Source organism: Grus americana, chromosome 9 (assembly GCF_028858705.1).
Source record: "Grus americana isolate bGruAme1 chromosome 9, bGruAme1.mat, whole genome shotgun sequence".
In the NCBI taxonomy this organism is placed as follows: domain Eukaryota; kingdom Metazoa; phylum Chordata; class Aves; order Gruiformes; family Gruidae; genus Grus; species Grus americana.
The window spans coordinates 11,904,760-11,918,811 of NC_072860.1; the positions used below are offsets into that span (position 1 = coordinate 11,904,760).

The 14,052-nt window shown below is 41.0% G+C and overlaps 1 protein-coding gene across 5 annotated transcripts in view; it reads right to left on the reverse strand.

Annotated features, from left to right (window-relative positions):
- The window catches only part of TFDP2 (transcription factor Dp-2), a 53,946-nt gene extending 40,696 nt beyond the window's left edge, over nt 1–13,250 (reverse strand). For all 5 annotated transcript variants that reach the window (XM_054834676.1, XM_054834675.1, XM_054834684.1 and 2 more), the window contains exons 1-2: nt 12,874–13,250; nt 711–804 (exon numbers count right to left, since the gene is read on the reverse strand). In XM_054834676.1, coding sequence (XP_054690651.1) covers nt 711–725 — 15 coding nt within the window. In that variant the 5' untranslated portion in view covers nt 726–804; nt 12,874–13,250. The remainder of the gene's footprint in view (nt 1–710; nt 805–12,873) is intronic.
- Nucleotides 13,251–14,052: the final 802 nt, after the last annotated feature.

Consider the following 14,052-nt stretch of genomic DNA (forward strand, 5'->3'; position numbering starts at 1 on the left):
AATCAGAACTGTTCTCTGTACAAATTGTGTACCTCAGGAAGCATAGCTAATTAGGCAGAAAATTAAGGTCAGGATGTTAGATGTTTCATAAGCTCTCTCAGAACTCAGGACAGAGGAATCAAATATGGAGCCTTTAGACACCACACTACAGGCTTGTTAATGCAGCAGATGAACAAACAGGGAGGCCCTCAGTATTCCAGAAATCAAGAGTGTACCGACATTAGTAAAGAAATATGCCATCTTTCTGTTCTTTCTTGACTTTTGAGACTCACACTCAGTAGAAGGATTTTACTCTGGTGCAAAGGTGAGATGCTTCAACAAAATGAGAAGCTCTCTGATAAGCTTGGAGCAATGTTAGAGGAATCACAGATTCAGAGAATATCTCAAGTTGGAAGGGACCTACAAGGATCAATAAAGAAACAGCATAAAGGAATGCCCAGCTATCAACCTGACCTATAGCTGAATAAACTCCATATCCTTAAAGATATTGTAACCAGTTTAAATTTACCAAAATACTGCAGAAGATGACAGGGTACACATTTGTGGTATAAAAATCGGACAAGATTTTTGAATTTGAAGGTCTTTGTGTTTGATTTCTTGTATGGACAAATACAAGAAATCAAACACAAAGACTTTCAAATTCTGAAAGCTCAAAGTGACTGGCAGCACGTCAATGTAAAAAGTAATGCATGTTGTAGAATTACACTTACATTTTTTGCCGTCATGTCAGATAATATTGCTTTATATTCCGTAAAACCATAAGATATCCCTTTTCATCTTCACAGAATCTTTAAAATTAGCATCCTGTAAGAAAGTTAATAAAACATATAAGTTAAAATACATTTTCAGTTATCTATCTGAAACCCCACATCTCCAGAAGACAGTTAGGTTTTTTTTACTTTTTGATAAAATCAATCACAATAGTCAGGTTCTGCATGGATATTAGAAATGTACATTGCTTGGAATAGGCAGAGATGTAATCTTATGTATGAAGGCCCAACTTACATAGAGGCCTAACTATATTAATGTGCTAACAAAGCATTTCATACCATTACTGAAGTCTTGCAATTAAACCCATGCAATTATTTGCATCTAATACAGACTGATCCTAAAAACTGGAAGTGAATTAATTCTTTCCATCATGTCTTTAGCCTCCAACAACAGAGAAACCTTCTAATTCCATCACTGCAGACATCCAAAGATCTTGATAAAAAGTAGGAAATACTATGAAATGTGTATATATATATACACACACATGGCAAACATTAAGTATTTTTAGGAAATATCCAAGAAAAAACATTCCAGTTCAAACTAATCTTTTTCGTACTTTCACACTTTTTTATTAACCCTATGTAATTAGAATTATAATATTAGAATTACAGGAAAAGACAAACATTTTGGTATACTGAGAAATACTTAGTGACTTATTTTTTAAATCAAAGTTTCTAGAAGTCTCAATGAAAACAGAAGAAAACAAGTTACAAATCAATGCTGGCAGCACAAACCATTTTAAAGATAGAATTAACCTGACAAAGCGTTTAAGTACTTCAAAAGTACTTTATAAGTACTACTTGCTGTTAATAAATGGACTAAAAAAACATCTGAATTGCACTTGGATGTATAAAGAGAAGGAGAACTGTTAACACTTTCAAGTGTGGAATCAATTCAGCAAAATCTTTTAGAAGATGCCTAAACTAGATACCAAATATGAGTCATGACCATTTACAGCAGAACTCAGCAACTACAATTCACGCTATTTCTTCTGTATTTTAACCGACGCAAAGTTTGCGAACGGCCAGTGTCTTCACCTCCCTTCTAGAAAAGTGACAAAAATGTTTCAGTAGTATCATAGAGGTAATAGGGACCTCTACCATCACTGCATTAATGGTTTTGGACAATCCAGAAGAATTTTAAATTCTAGGATGTTTCTATAAATGTCTTGGTTTATTCAGATATCATATAAATTCAACTGTTAGTAGAGTTAGTGGAAAAACATTGTATTCAACTTAGAGGTGTTCTCCATTTCCTGTTGAATGAGTTGTATTTATCATCCTTGGTGCCTCAATTTATTGCAGCCATAATTAAGCAGTTACTCCAGCATGTGAACACCACACAATTCTGTCTATCCCCTAAGACGTTCTCCAGTGAAAACTTGTAAGTTTTAGCTTCACAACAAAACATCCAAGAAAATAAGAAGCATTTTTCTCTGCCTTCAGAGAGGTCACTACAGAGAGATAACTATTCACACCCTGGGGAAACGGGCTACTGGATCTGTGTAGCAATCCTGAAACCTGAAGAAGAGCCACAGAAAAGCCATAAAGCTACAGTGGTCAGAGCAAAGAACAAATACTGAATCCTTGCATTGTGTCTGAAAATTAGGATCTACGTGCCTTTTCTTTTTCCACCTTCCTCCTCCTTCCACACAAACTCTCCAAATACATCATCTGGAGCTCCGGCCAAAATTCACGATGCAGTTTGACCTCCCTGTCTTGCTTTAAGATGCTCTACAATAATTTACTCAAATAAAACATAGTTAAGAACACATTTGCTAAGCAGCTTTAACCCATTTATAGATAAGCAAACTAGTTTCATCTTTGACAAGTTATTTGCTGTCAAGCTTAGTGATCCAGAAGGTATTGTCCATAAACTATTACAGTCTTTTGCTACAATGCTCTTCAGCCAGTATGAACAGTTGGTATTCTTCCAGCTTTATGAACACATTTTGTCAAGCTCAAGAAGCCAGACTTTGTGACCCCACCATCTGCCATGACCTCTTGTCAGGTTCAGACAAAAGAACCTACACAGATGGCCTCTAAAACGGAGATTCTCTTCATTTCCAATCGCTGTTTGACAGCTTGCACCACACAGATAGAGAAACATAAAACTCAACCTTTTTGTTCTTTAGCTGGTTTCTACTGAAATGAAGCTGCACAAAGACAGGTTTAGAACCCAAAGCACACGGGACACAAAGATTGCTTTATTTGCACTAAGGTTCTCCCTTCATAATCTAAGCCTTGGTTTATAATCCACTCCTATAATTTTGCCTTTTGGTCAAATATCATACAGTACAGTAAGCCAACTGAACCACCTGACTTTGTAAACTTTGAGTTGTAGTTTCTTCTAGAATATACGTTGCCTAATCACTTATGCCAGTCACATTAAAAAGCCAGTTTGGGCATTAAATTTACAAAACCCCAGACAATCAGCTCCAGTTACAACAAAACAGTACAAGAATGGTTATCTGTACGTATTCTCATTACAAACTAAAAGCCAGATCTATTCTGAAGTTTCAGTGATATTGAAGCTAAGTAAGAAACAATGAAAAACAGAAAATAGTTATCTGCAGAAAAATATTATATTCCTTCATAGATTTATTTTCCATGGTCCAAAGTCTTATTTTTAAAATATCCCTTTAAGATACACATACTGGCTAAAACCTAATAGTAGAAAAGAATAAAGCCCTGTACCAGAACAGGCTATTTTCTGTCCCTGACAATTAAGCTTTTCCAAAGTTATCTTGGTTTTCTTTAGCTTTCTCAAAGTCTTATCAGTACTTCACATATCACACCTTCACATAAACCAGCAGCACACAAAGGTTCTGCCCAGTCCCAGAGGCCACCTCCATTTCACAACAGAAAGCGTAATTTCTGTCAGTATTACATCAGTATTAACCATCTACAAATTAATACAACTATTAGACAGCTACCTAAAATGTTTAGATGAAAAAGCTTCATGGAACACAGAAAAAATTGTAGAGGTATTTTAGTATACTAGAATGGTTTTTATCATCATCAAGGAGTGTTTTTTTCATTTACTTGATCAAGAGTATTGCAAAGTGAAAATTACTCCAAGTAACCGGGTCAGCAAAGAGGAAAGAAAATGCCATCAGTTTCAAGAACGAGAGACCTGTTTAACACCAGCTTTTACACTAGAAACTAGTTTGTATTCTTCACACTCCTTTCCATAATACTAACTTTCAAGCTACAGTGCTACAAGCTTGATTTCAGAAGACAGCAGTAACAAAAAGATTCCTTATTAATCAGTACAAGCTCACGTTTAAACCACTAATTTATGCACAGCATCTACATGGATTAGACCACCTGTTAGACATATGTTGCTTCATTGTGTCTCAGTTTTCAGACCAATAAAATTTCAAAACTACAAAATACTTATCAGAAATCCACCTGCTCTCTCCCTCCCAGGAAATGTTTCCCCATCTTGTTCCTAAAAAAACATTTCAATATCTGGCTCCTTTTTGAAGCAATCAAGATAAAAAAGGACAGATTTTGCATGTCTATAAGAATATTCCATTGATTTAACAACTTTTTTTCCTGAGTCCTCTTCAGATGACCTAGTCCCAGTTTTATTCTTTATTTATGTATACAAGAAATAAACTTGGCCTACAAACTTCAAAAGACAGGAATACCCATGTCCACACAACACCCAGCTTGCCACTTAATGAAGAACTTCAAAAAGCCAACCAATAGGTGTATTCATCAAGTTGCACACACAGAGTGGGAAGTAAGTCACCATTTTCAGTTACCCACACAGTAATTTTTATTTTGAAAATAATATTAGAAAGTAGCTCTCAGGAAGCATTTGAAAGGAACTCCTACCGTGATGTGCACGATGAAGGTCTTGGAGGTACTACAACTTATTTTTCCAGCTTTTACTGTGAACAACTGTATGCCTTAAAAAAAGCCCTAGTAGATAACAAACAAGGTGATTAGAGAGACTGAATAAAGGAAATCTAAGTGACTTGACTGCTAAATGATATTAGGAGCTTTTAACAAAATACCTTGAGAAGAGTAGTGAGTTTAAAAGCTTCATTATTTGTTTTTACATGACTTAAGACTGCAACCTGTGAATCCAAAATACAGAAGTTTTTACTACTACACGACAGAAACAAAATGAGCATGAGTGCTTTAAATCAAGATGTGGTCTAAATGGAAAATATAACTACCTGAACCTAATTTGAAAGTGAAGATCTCATCTTATAGCTTGGGGGAACCAGCTGATACACAAGAAATCAGAAGGAAGAAAACCAAGTAAGTAGCTACAACTGACCAGGTTCTCCTAAGTTGCTGTGATTGAGCAAAATGCTCAGGTATCATCAGAACAAATTAACCAATACCTCCTGACAACAACAGTAATTATGACTCAAGTTTACACAGTATAAAGCACCTGGAAAAAACAGACAAGGTCTACATGCCAGTTCAGTTTGTTGTATAGCTTAAGTGCTACAGTTTATACAAACAACCAACATTTAGTGTGGTTTCCTCAGAGGACATCAGGTGAAATGTCCCTTTAAGAACCTCGTGCAGCATATATTGAGGCAACAAATGAATCAGATCCCTTTCAATACTCTTGGACTTGATCCCGAACACCACATCCCCATTACTCCTACTACTCGCTATATTTACTCTCGCTGTTGTGCATATTGTAACATGACTAGCAAAAGCAGTCTTGATGGAGGGTACTGAATATCTTGAATCCCAAAGATAAGAACAGGTCTGAGTGGATGTACAAGTGACAAGAACACACAACACAGGAATAAAATCCAAAGCAGTAATCAAACTCTCCCCTGGCTGAAAGTGCCCAGAGTCTCCATTTGCTTAATTGCACTGCTGAGCCTCAAGTTCTGCTGCTTGTCCAGTCCTGACAGTGCTGAGACCCAAGTCACATCAACCTGGAACTAGATACTCCTTCCCTCAGGGGACTCAGTTTCTCAGGCACGCTCTTAGAGATACCCAATGACATGCAAGTACTAGCAGTAAACTATATGTCTAAGAAGAGGAGCAGCACTCACAGCTTATTTCAAAATCATTAAGGTGAAGCATGTCCCTTGTTGCTCAAATAAGGAGGATGTTACATTAAATATGTGAAATATTTCCCAAGTATTTGAACCTTTGAAGGGTCTTTTAATTCCCCAAACCAGCTTACTGTCATTTAAGATAAAGTACATAGGGTTTGACATCAGCATAGTGGATAACCTTCATGCAGCACTTAAAAAAGTAAGATGATCCAAAATTTCTTTTGGAGTTTTATAGACAACGTACTTTTATCTGCACGGATATGCACAGATACATTTGGAATTAACAGAAACTTAGCTGTAGTTCTTTTACGTAGACAATTTATTCTCTAAGCTCATCTTTTGTTCTCTAACTGGGTTTCTAGCCCATTTTTTCCCCATAGCCGACTACTATACAGGGCACAACATTTGGAAGTCTACTGGTTCAGCCAAAAGAGGCAGGTACAACTTCCTGTCAGAGTAAAGAGCACACTGTACTTTCACAAACATACGTTTGCCTTAAGAAATTTCATTTTAGCAATGGAATGGCATTTGAAAAAAAATTAGTGATCTATATGAGTGACTGTAAAACATCTTGGTAACACAGTCTTTGTGCATTGACAATAATGCATTAGGTCCTCTTTCAATTCAGCTGAAAAGAGCATCTTTTTGACTACTGAGATTTCAAACAAGCTCCTTGCTACCACCAGCTCATATACTGTATGCTACATCACAGAATGCTCTATATATTAATTTGGTCTTGTAATGAGTTTTAATATTGAGATTTTAAAATTTACAGAGTTATCAGTACATGGAACAGTTCAACCATCCTGTTGAGATACACTTTTTTCTACACCCCGCAGCTGGAAGGATCTTAACATCCAATGAACTGAAGATAATTTTACATTTGCATTTAATTAAAGATCACCAAGTTATATAGGGATAAAGAACCTGATGATGGGAAGAGACTTAATAACCATTTCCTACAGTTTCCTTATAATTTGCTAGAAGCTTTGTTCTAGTTTAAAGCCATTATTAACTCTATTCTTGCGTGGATTGAAGATGACAGTATTCACTGAAGGGTAAAGGTTACAAAAAATTTTCATACTTCTTTAGTTATAATTCAGTACAAAGGCAAAAGGGGATTCTTCTAGTGATGCACAAGCTCTCAAATACTGATTAAAGCAGACAAAATTACCTAAAGGGTGCAATTCCATGAAACAAGTTGCACTGATGCAAGATCCTACCCCTCCTACCATTGCTAAAAGGCATCTTCCCCTTTTCCCTGCTTCTGCCACTTTTCATTCCTTCCCCACACTACACGCTCTCAACCTGACCCCCTCAGTGGGCCAATTTAGACACTGTCAGAATAGCAACAATGGGGTAGAAAGGGGGAAGAAGAAAGTTTTCCATATGCTGCAGCCCACCGACAGCTCAGATGACCATCTAGGCCAGTGCACAGAACAGAACTAACCCTTCAGATTTAGCAAGCTGTTTGATCAATTCTGTCTGGTTTGCAGAACCACATCATGACTCCATTCCTGAAAAAAAGCATTTATGATCTCCTGAAAATTTACTTATAGGTTGAAATGTGACAAAAGGTTGGATATGGTTTGTTTTTATGAGGACTACCCCGTGCTTTTGAAGAGTTCGCTGGAGCGTGTGCATGCTTCAAAAATCCATTAGGAAGTAGTGGGATGTTTTGTCTTTAGATCACAGCTTTCTCATTCCTTTCTTATACAGCTAGAAGCAGGATGAATAATTTGCTTTTGACAGACAGCAGAAGCCTGCTGTTATACAGAATCAATATACAGCTTGAAATTTTATCAGTTGTCTGTGTGAAGTTATTGATTTAAAAAAATTGTTTAACCGTATTTGCAATTGTAAGTTGAATTTTAAACTGAAGCTTATGACAATTAGATTACACATTTAAGGGAACAGAAATATATTTCTCAAGTTTCTCAAGTCTCAAAATCAAGTTTATGATGAAGGAAAAAGTTACCTAACTCTTTCCTTACAATAAATGGAGAGCCCATGCACACGAAGGTTTTTGATTTTACTCTGGGAACATAAGCTCACTTTCATTTGCAGTTCCTAATATCATTCATAATTATTGGTCATGTTACCACCATAATTTCTATTACAGGTCAATTACAGTTATTCTGGTAATTACAACTATTGCTTATATGGGAAAGGTTTAATACTTGGATGACTGTTATGGTTCACAAGTGACTTTTATTATGTTAATGTATTGGCATTCACAAGCCTTAACGAGCAAATACTGATAAATTTGTTTTAAAACTTTAATTCACACAAATATAATATCTGCTACCAAGTTGAAGAATTCATCTATACAACTTCACTAAAAGTTCATAGCCTTAAAGACAGCATGCACCTGTAGCAACCTGTCAATTTCATTTTGAACACATGACCTTGTATTTCATTATTTTTTCCCACTTATATCTTGGGCTGAAATTCCCAATAACAAAACATGGTCGAAAATGAAAATGGTCACTTATTCATGCAGAACGCATCTGCTAACCCCTAACATGGGGAAATGGATTATGAGTTCCTATCAAAGCAACCTTTTCATGCACCCTGCCAGACATATAGTCACCCATCAGAGGTTAGTAAGGGACTTTGTTGAACAAAAGAACTAAAGAGGTTGTAAGACAGAACTAAATCATTTGCTATTCCCACCCAAACTGAGACAAATTTGGCAGCAACAGGAACCCAATGAAACAGGAGAAACCTGACTTTCCAAACAGAGGAGCATGCCCTAACTTCCACAGGAAAAAAAAAAAGGAACATCACTTTTATAAAATGGATTATTTCTATAGCTATGTTAAACAACAGCATGTTTAGAAGTTTTGTGAAAAACTCGACTGCTCATGTCTATCAAATATGCTAAGGACTGTGAACCAGGAAGATCACAGTGCATGACGATTCTGGATAGCATTTTCAAAGATATCTCTAAAAGAAGTTCCCTCCACGATTCATGCTTAAGAGATTTGGGAAGTTAAAAAAGACCAGGTTGTCTTCTACCTCTCTTTTAAACCTTATCACCAAGTCAGAAAGAATGAAATTGTGCCAGTACCTGAATTGCTGCAGTTCACAATCAAGCATACTCACAAAAGCAAATTCTAATCTTTTTCCAGCTTAGTCTCAGTCTCTAGTGTGGCAGTCAATACTAAATGTGAGCTGGCTAAAGCATTATTTTATCATCAAGTTAGTGCTGCAAAAATCTAAAAATTTCTACAGTTTTCAGTAAAGAAAAACATTCTCAAAAGTAGCTTCAGAAGGCTATGGATTTTGCAAACCGTGTTCTGAAAGGCAGAGTTTCTTCAACAGTACTAAGTGAACAGCTAGTTCTAGGAGAAATTATTTCTGATTATCAACCCTTTTCATTTAATTAATATTCTGTATTTCACTAGAAACATGATATTCTAGAAAGGTGTGCTTTTGTTACAGAGTCTACTAATGCATGTGTTAGTATACTCATATTAGTATATATTACCCTTATATTAGCATATTTTATATATATTAGTCTTGCAAACTGAGCCATCATAGGCATGCAGTTTGATTTCCTTAGACTGATTTTTATGCTGTTAATATTGGAAAGTATAAAAGTAAGCTTGAACAGTCTGTATACACCTTTACTAGAAACTATCATTGCACACAGGAAATCAGACAAAGTAGCAAAAAAGTTCCTTTAATGAAACTGTAAGATCACTTACTACTGCCCCACTTTCTTGCAAAAGAACTCTAGTCTACAAATCAAATGACAGGGGAAAAAAAGAATTAATTTCATTCTCATACTGGATGTTACAAAAAACATAGAATCATAGAATGGTTTGGGTTGGAAGGGACCTTAAAGACCACCTAGTTCCAACCCCCCTGCTGTGGGCAGGGACACCCTCCACTAGACCACGTTGCCCAAAGCCCCATCCAACCTGGCCTTGGACACTTCCAGGGATGGGGCCTCCACAACCTCTCCGGGCAACCTGTTCCAGTGCCTCACCACTCTAACGGTAAAGAATTTCTTTCTGGCATCTAATCTAAATCTCCCCTCCTTCAGCTTGAACCCATTCCCCCTTGTCCTGTCACTACACTCCCTGATAAACAGTCCCTCACCAGCTTTCCTGGAGGCCCCTTCAGGTACTGGTAAGCTGCAATTAGATCTCCCCGGAGCCGCCTTTTCTCCAGGCATATGAAGAATCAAACCAGGAAGTTGTCATAAAACTGTCACTCCCTACCACACCCACAGCTTTTGACAGTATTTCCTAGCGTATACCTAGTTTTTCAGATCCTGCAACAGGCATTTATACTATCAGCTTCAACATAATATATGTGCTATTACCACACCAAGACATTTGAATTCCAAGACATTCCACTGAATACCTAAAATTTTATGATAAACCTGTCTGATTCCAGTGGCTTCTTGGCTTTGCACTCAAGAACTCCACAAGTGTATTTCTTTGCACTGGACTAGACTATTTATTTTCCCTATTTTAAGATTCACTGTTGAATCACTAGTAATTGTGCCCTGTGAATGTAATCAGAAAGGCAGATGAGAAATGTACATAGAAAAATCAAAAAATAAATTGTTGCTTATTAAAGACAACCCTAAGAATACTATTTTAAGGTAGCACACATTAGAAGAAATGCAATTCCAAGAACTGAATTAGGCTAGCTATAAGTAAAGAACTCATTCTGATCCACATTAGGACACAGAACTTTAAATATTATTACCTACACAGTATGGGCTGCAGCTTCCCTCCCCTAACCATATCAAGTTGCTATTCTTCTATCGCTTGTAGAGATTTGCACTAAACTTTCCTGTAGGCACAGTGAACAGATCTGCACACTTAAACTGAATAATATAAATTCCTGAAGGGGAAGAAAAGGTGGAATTTTGTTTCCTATGTTTTCACTAAACCTATAACACCACTTTTAGCCAAACCCACTGAAAGATCCTCACTGTGAGGGTGCTCACAACTGTCCAGGAAGTATGTCCAGATGCACAAGAGGCCCCTACAGTAGTGTCCAACATATACAGGAGCAGACAAAGATAAAGAATTCTCCTGTAGTATTGACATGCCTTGCAAAACTGCACTGTGCCTTTTGCCTAAGTGAATTGTTTGGCTTATCCCCTTTACACTGGGTAGCTGCTGTCAAGATGCTGTATTGAAAACTGTACCTTACCACTTTGTAAAGTGAGATTGCCAGTCAGAACCCTCTGCAGCAATAAAGAGCATTGCTGTCAGTGGTGTATGTTTTCTCTAAAGTTAACTACATTAGTATAGTACAAGTCAAATAGTTTCTTTTTGGTGTGTTATAATAGTGATTTCTATACAAAGTGATTAAAAGAATCCCCAATAATTTGACAGTGAAATAATATCATTCTTAAATTCACCCATAAGACAATCTTACTAATATTTAATAATTTTCAGGTTTTTTCCTTAGTATAGAACTAAATCATTTGACCTATTACTCTTTCCTCTTCTAGAAGCGCTAGACTCACTTTACAAAAAAGTTTTCAAAGGAGAATTTGTCCTTTTTTCCCCTCTTACGACCACCTCTCTTGTCATCTTTTCTACAATACAAACTTCTCCTTATTCTTTCATGCTTCTTCGAAGTGCTGTAGTTAGCACCTTATATGCTATTTTGAACAGAATTTCCTGAAATTCAGTGCTTCACTATGTACAAAACATCTTTGAGTACGCATAGCATTGGCACAAATATAGGCTGTGAAATATAGTTCTGCATTTGTTCTATAAGACTGGTCATCTGTCATGAGGCTTTACCCCATACATACAAATCATACATTTTTTGTATAAGACAGTATATAATATAATCAAATTAACTAAAGTTAATTTGGAAAGGGTAAAGAATTTCTCTTTTAATAGCATCAATTTATACTAGCATAAGATTTTTTAAAATAAAAGATCATATCAAGTTGCAATTAGTTACAATTACAACCTCCAACGTTTTGATCTATTTTCTGTCAGCATAATTAAGCTACATCAGTGATTGTAGTTGGGGAAAAAAGCTATCAGCTGTTAAAAGTATTAATGAAGAGTCATGAAAATAACTAATTTCCAAATTATGAAAACTGACCAATTTTTTTTTAATTTTTACACAGTATGTTAAATTATATCAATTTAAACTATTCACAGTCAATTCAAAAATTGACACAGAAAATGAAAACCCAAGTCCCTTCTGTAGAAGAAAACAGCACAAGCTCTGATACACAGCTCAGCATCATCCCTTTACTCATTGAGGACAGAGCACGCTCTCAGATGCAGTTTTCTTCCACATTTCAAGGAAGTTTGCTTATTCCATGTTTTCCTCCTATTGTTTGCATTCTCAATTCTGAAAGATGGTATTTATATTTGGATTCACCTCTGCCATTAAACCCTTAACGGCTGAAAGGGAAGGCCTGCAACTCGGCGCAGGAAGAGGCATTCAATTAAGTTTTGTTGTTGCTGTCCGACTAACCCTCCCCCGATAAAACCCGTGAGTCAAAACAACCACGCTATGGAGTTCAAGCTGTACTTTGCACGGCCACGAGCTTCTCTGCTCCCTTTTTGAACTGTAACTCCTCAAGGCGGGGGCCGGTCACGCCCCCAGCCCCCTGCCCCATCGCGGCCGCCGGCCGGGGCCGCCCTGCTCGCCCCGCGGCCGCGCATACCCGCCGCGGCGCCGGCCAGGCCCGCCGCTCGCAGCGCGCTCCCCACAATGGAGGAGAGGGTGACCCGGCGGCGCGCAGGGCGGCTGTCACCCGCCAAGCCGGGTACGCCGCCGCCCCGCGGCCGCCCGCAGGTGTCAGGCACCGGCTCGCCTCCCTCCCGGGGCGCGGGAGGCGCCTGCCATCGCCTCCCCCGCCCGCCCCGCGTGTGGCATGGCGAGGGCGGGGGGCGGCGACGGGACCGAGCCGCCAGACGGCGCGGGGGGCGGGGGGGGGCGCGGCGGCCGTTAAGCGCCGCGGGGCGCAGGGCGGGGGAAGCGGCGCCCCGGCCCGCCGGGAAGAAAGGCGCTGCCCCTCCCTCACAGCCCCCCCCCCCCGGTTCCCCACTCACCTGCAGGCCCGGCAGCGGTGAAGGAAGTGGGCGAGGGAAGGCGGTAGCGCGGGCCGGGCCTAGACAGCGGCGCTGAGGCGACGAGACGGCGACGGTCCCTCACCAGCCGCGCGGCAGGCAGCCAGCCGCTCCGCCCGGCCCCGCGCGCCGACGACGCCTCTCGGCCGGGCCGGCGCCACGCACCCGCCGCTCGTGAGGAGGCCCCGAGACAGGAACCCACCAGGGCCAGTCCGCGAGCCGCGGCGCGAGCCCTCTCAGCGCCTCCAGGTCGGCCGTCGCCGCCTCCCCCCCCCCTCGCGCCCGGCCCCACTCGCTGCCTCACTCAGCCGCCGCGCCGTGCTCTGCCCGGGTCCTTCTCCCCCGCACAAGCTTGGCGGCGTCTAGCAAGCGGGCGCGCCCATTGGCCGCCGCACCGCGTGAGGTCAGGCGTCCTCCCCGCGCTATTGGCCCGATCCCGTGTGTGTACACACGCCACCCGCCAATCCACGGGCCGACGGCGAGGGGGGCGGGGCGGAAGAGTGTGGCCGGCTGAGACCCCGACCACCGCCTCCCCCGACGGCCCCTGGGCGGCGGGTTCCGGCTGCTGTCGGGCGGAGGGGGCGGAGGGCCGCGGCGGGCCGAGGAGGCTGCCCGGAGCGGGGCTAGGGGCGGGGGCCGGCAGCTACGCGCCGATTCGCGCTCGCTGACAGCTCCAGCCGGTCCTGCCTGCCCTCACCGGCGCCCAGGTGCGGGCGCTGCCCTCCTGAGGCAGGGCGCTGCAGGTCGGTATAAAGTATATATATTTGTGTAGTTATATGCGTTGAACGGCGCCGCACTGTCTGCAGACACAGGCCTTGCCGGGCTCCGTTCCGCTTATCTGAGAGGAGCTGGCGTGACTGTGTCCTGGGGATGCAAAGTTCAGCCCCGCCACCCGCCGCGGGCTCGGCCGCCTCAGGTGAAGGAACATCCCGCCCCCCGTCTCTGCAGAGACGAGCTGCGGGGCGGCGGCGACTGGGACCGGCGTTCGGCAAACCTCGGCTCGTTTCCTTTTTTAACATGCCCCGCCACAGCTCCGTAACAGCCTTCCTATGAAACAAAGGAGCTCTTGGCAAACAAAGAGACGACGTTACTCGTGAGCAGTTACCGCACACTGCACGCCTCGCCCCAGCGCTCCCTCGCATCTCTGCCCCGCCGTGGAGT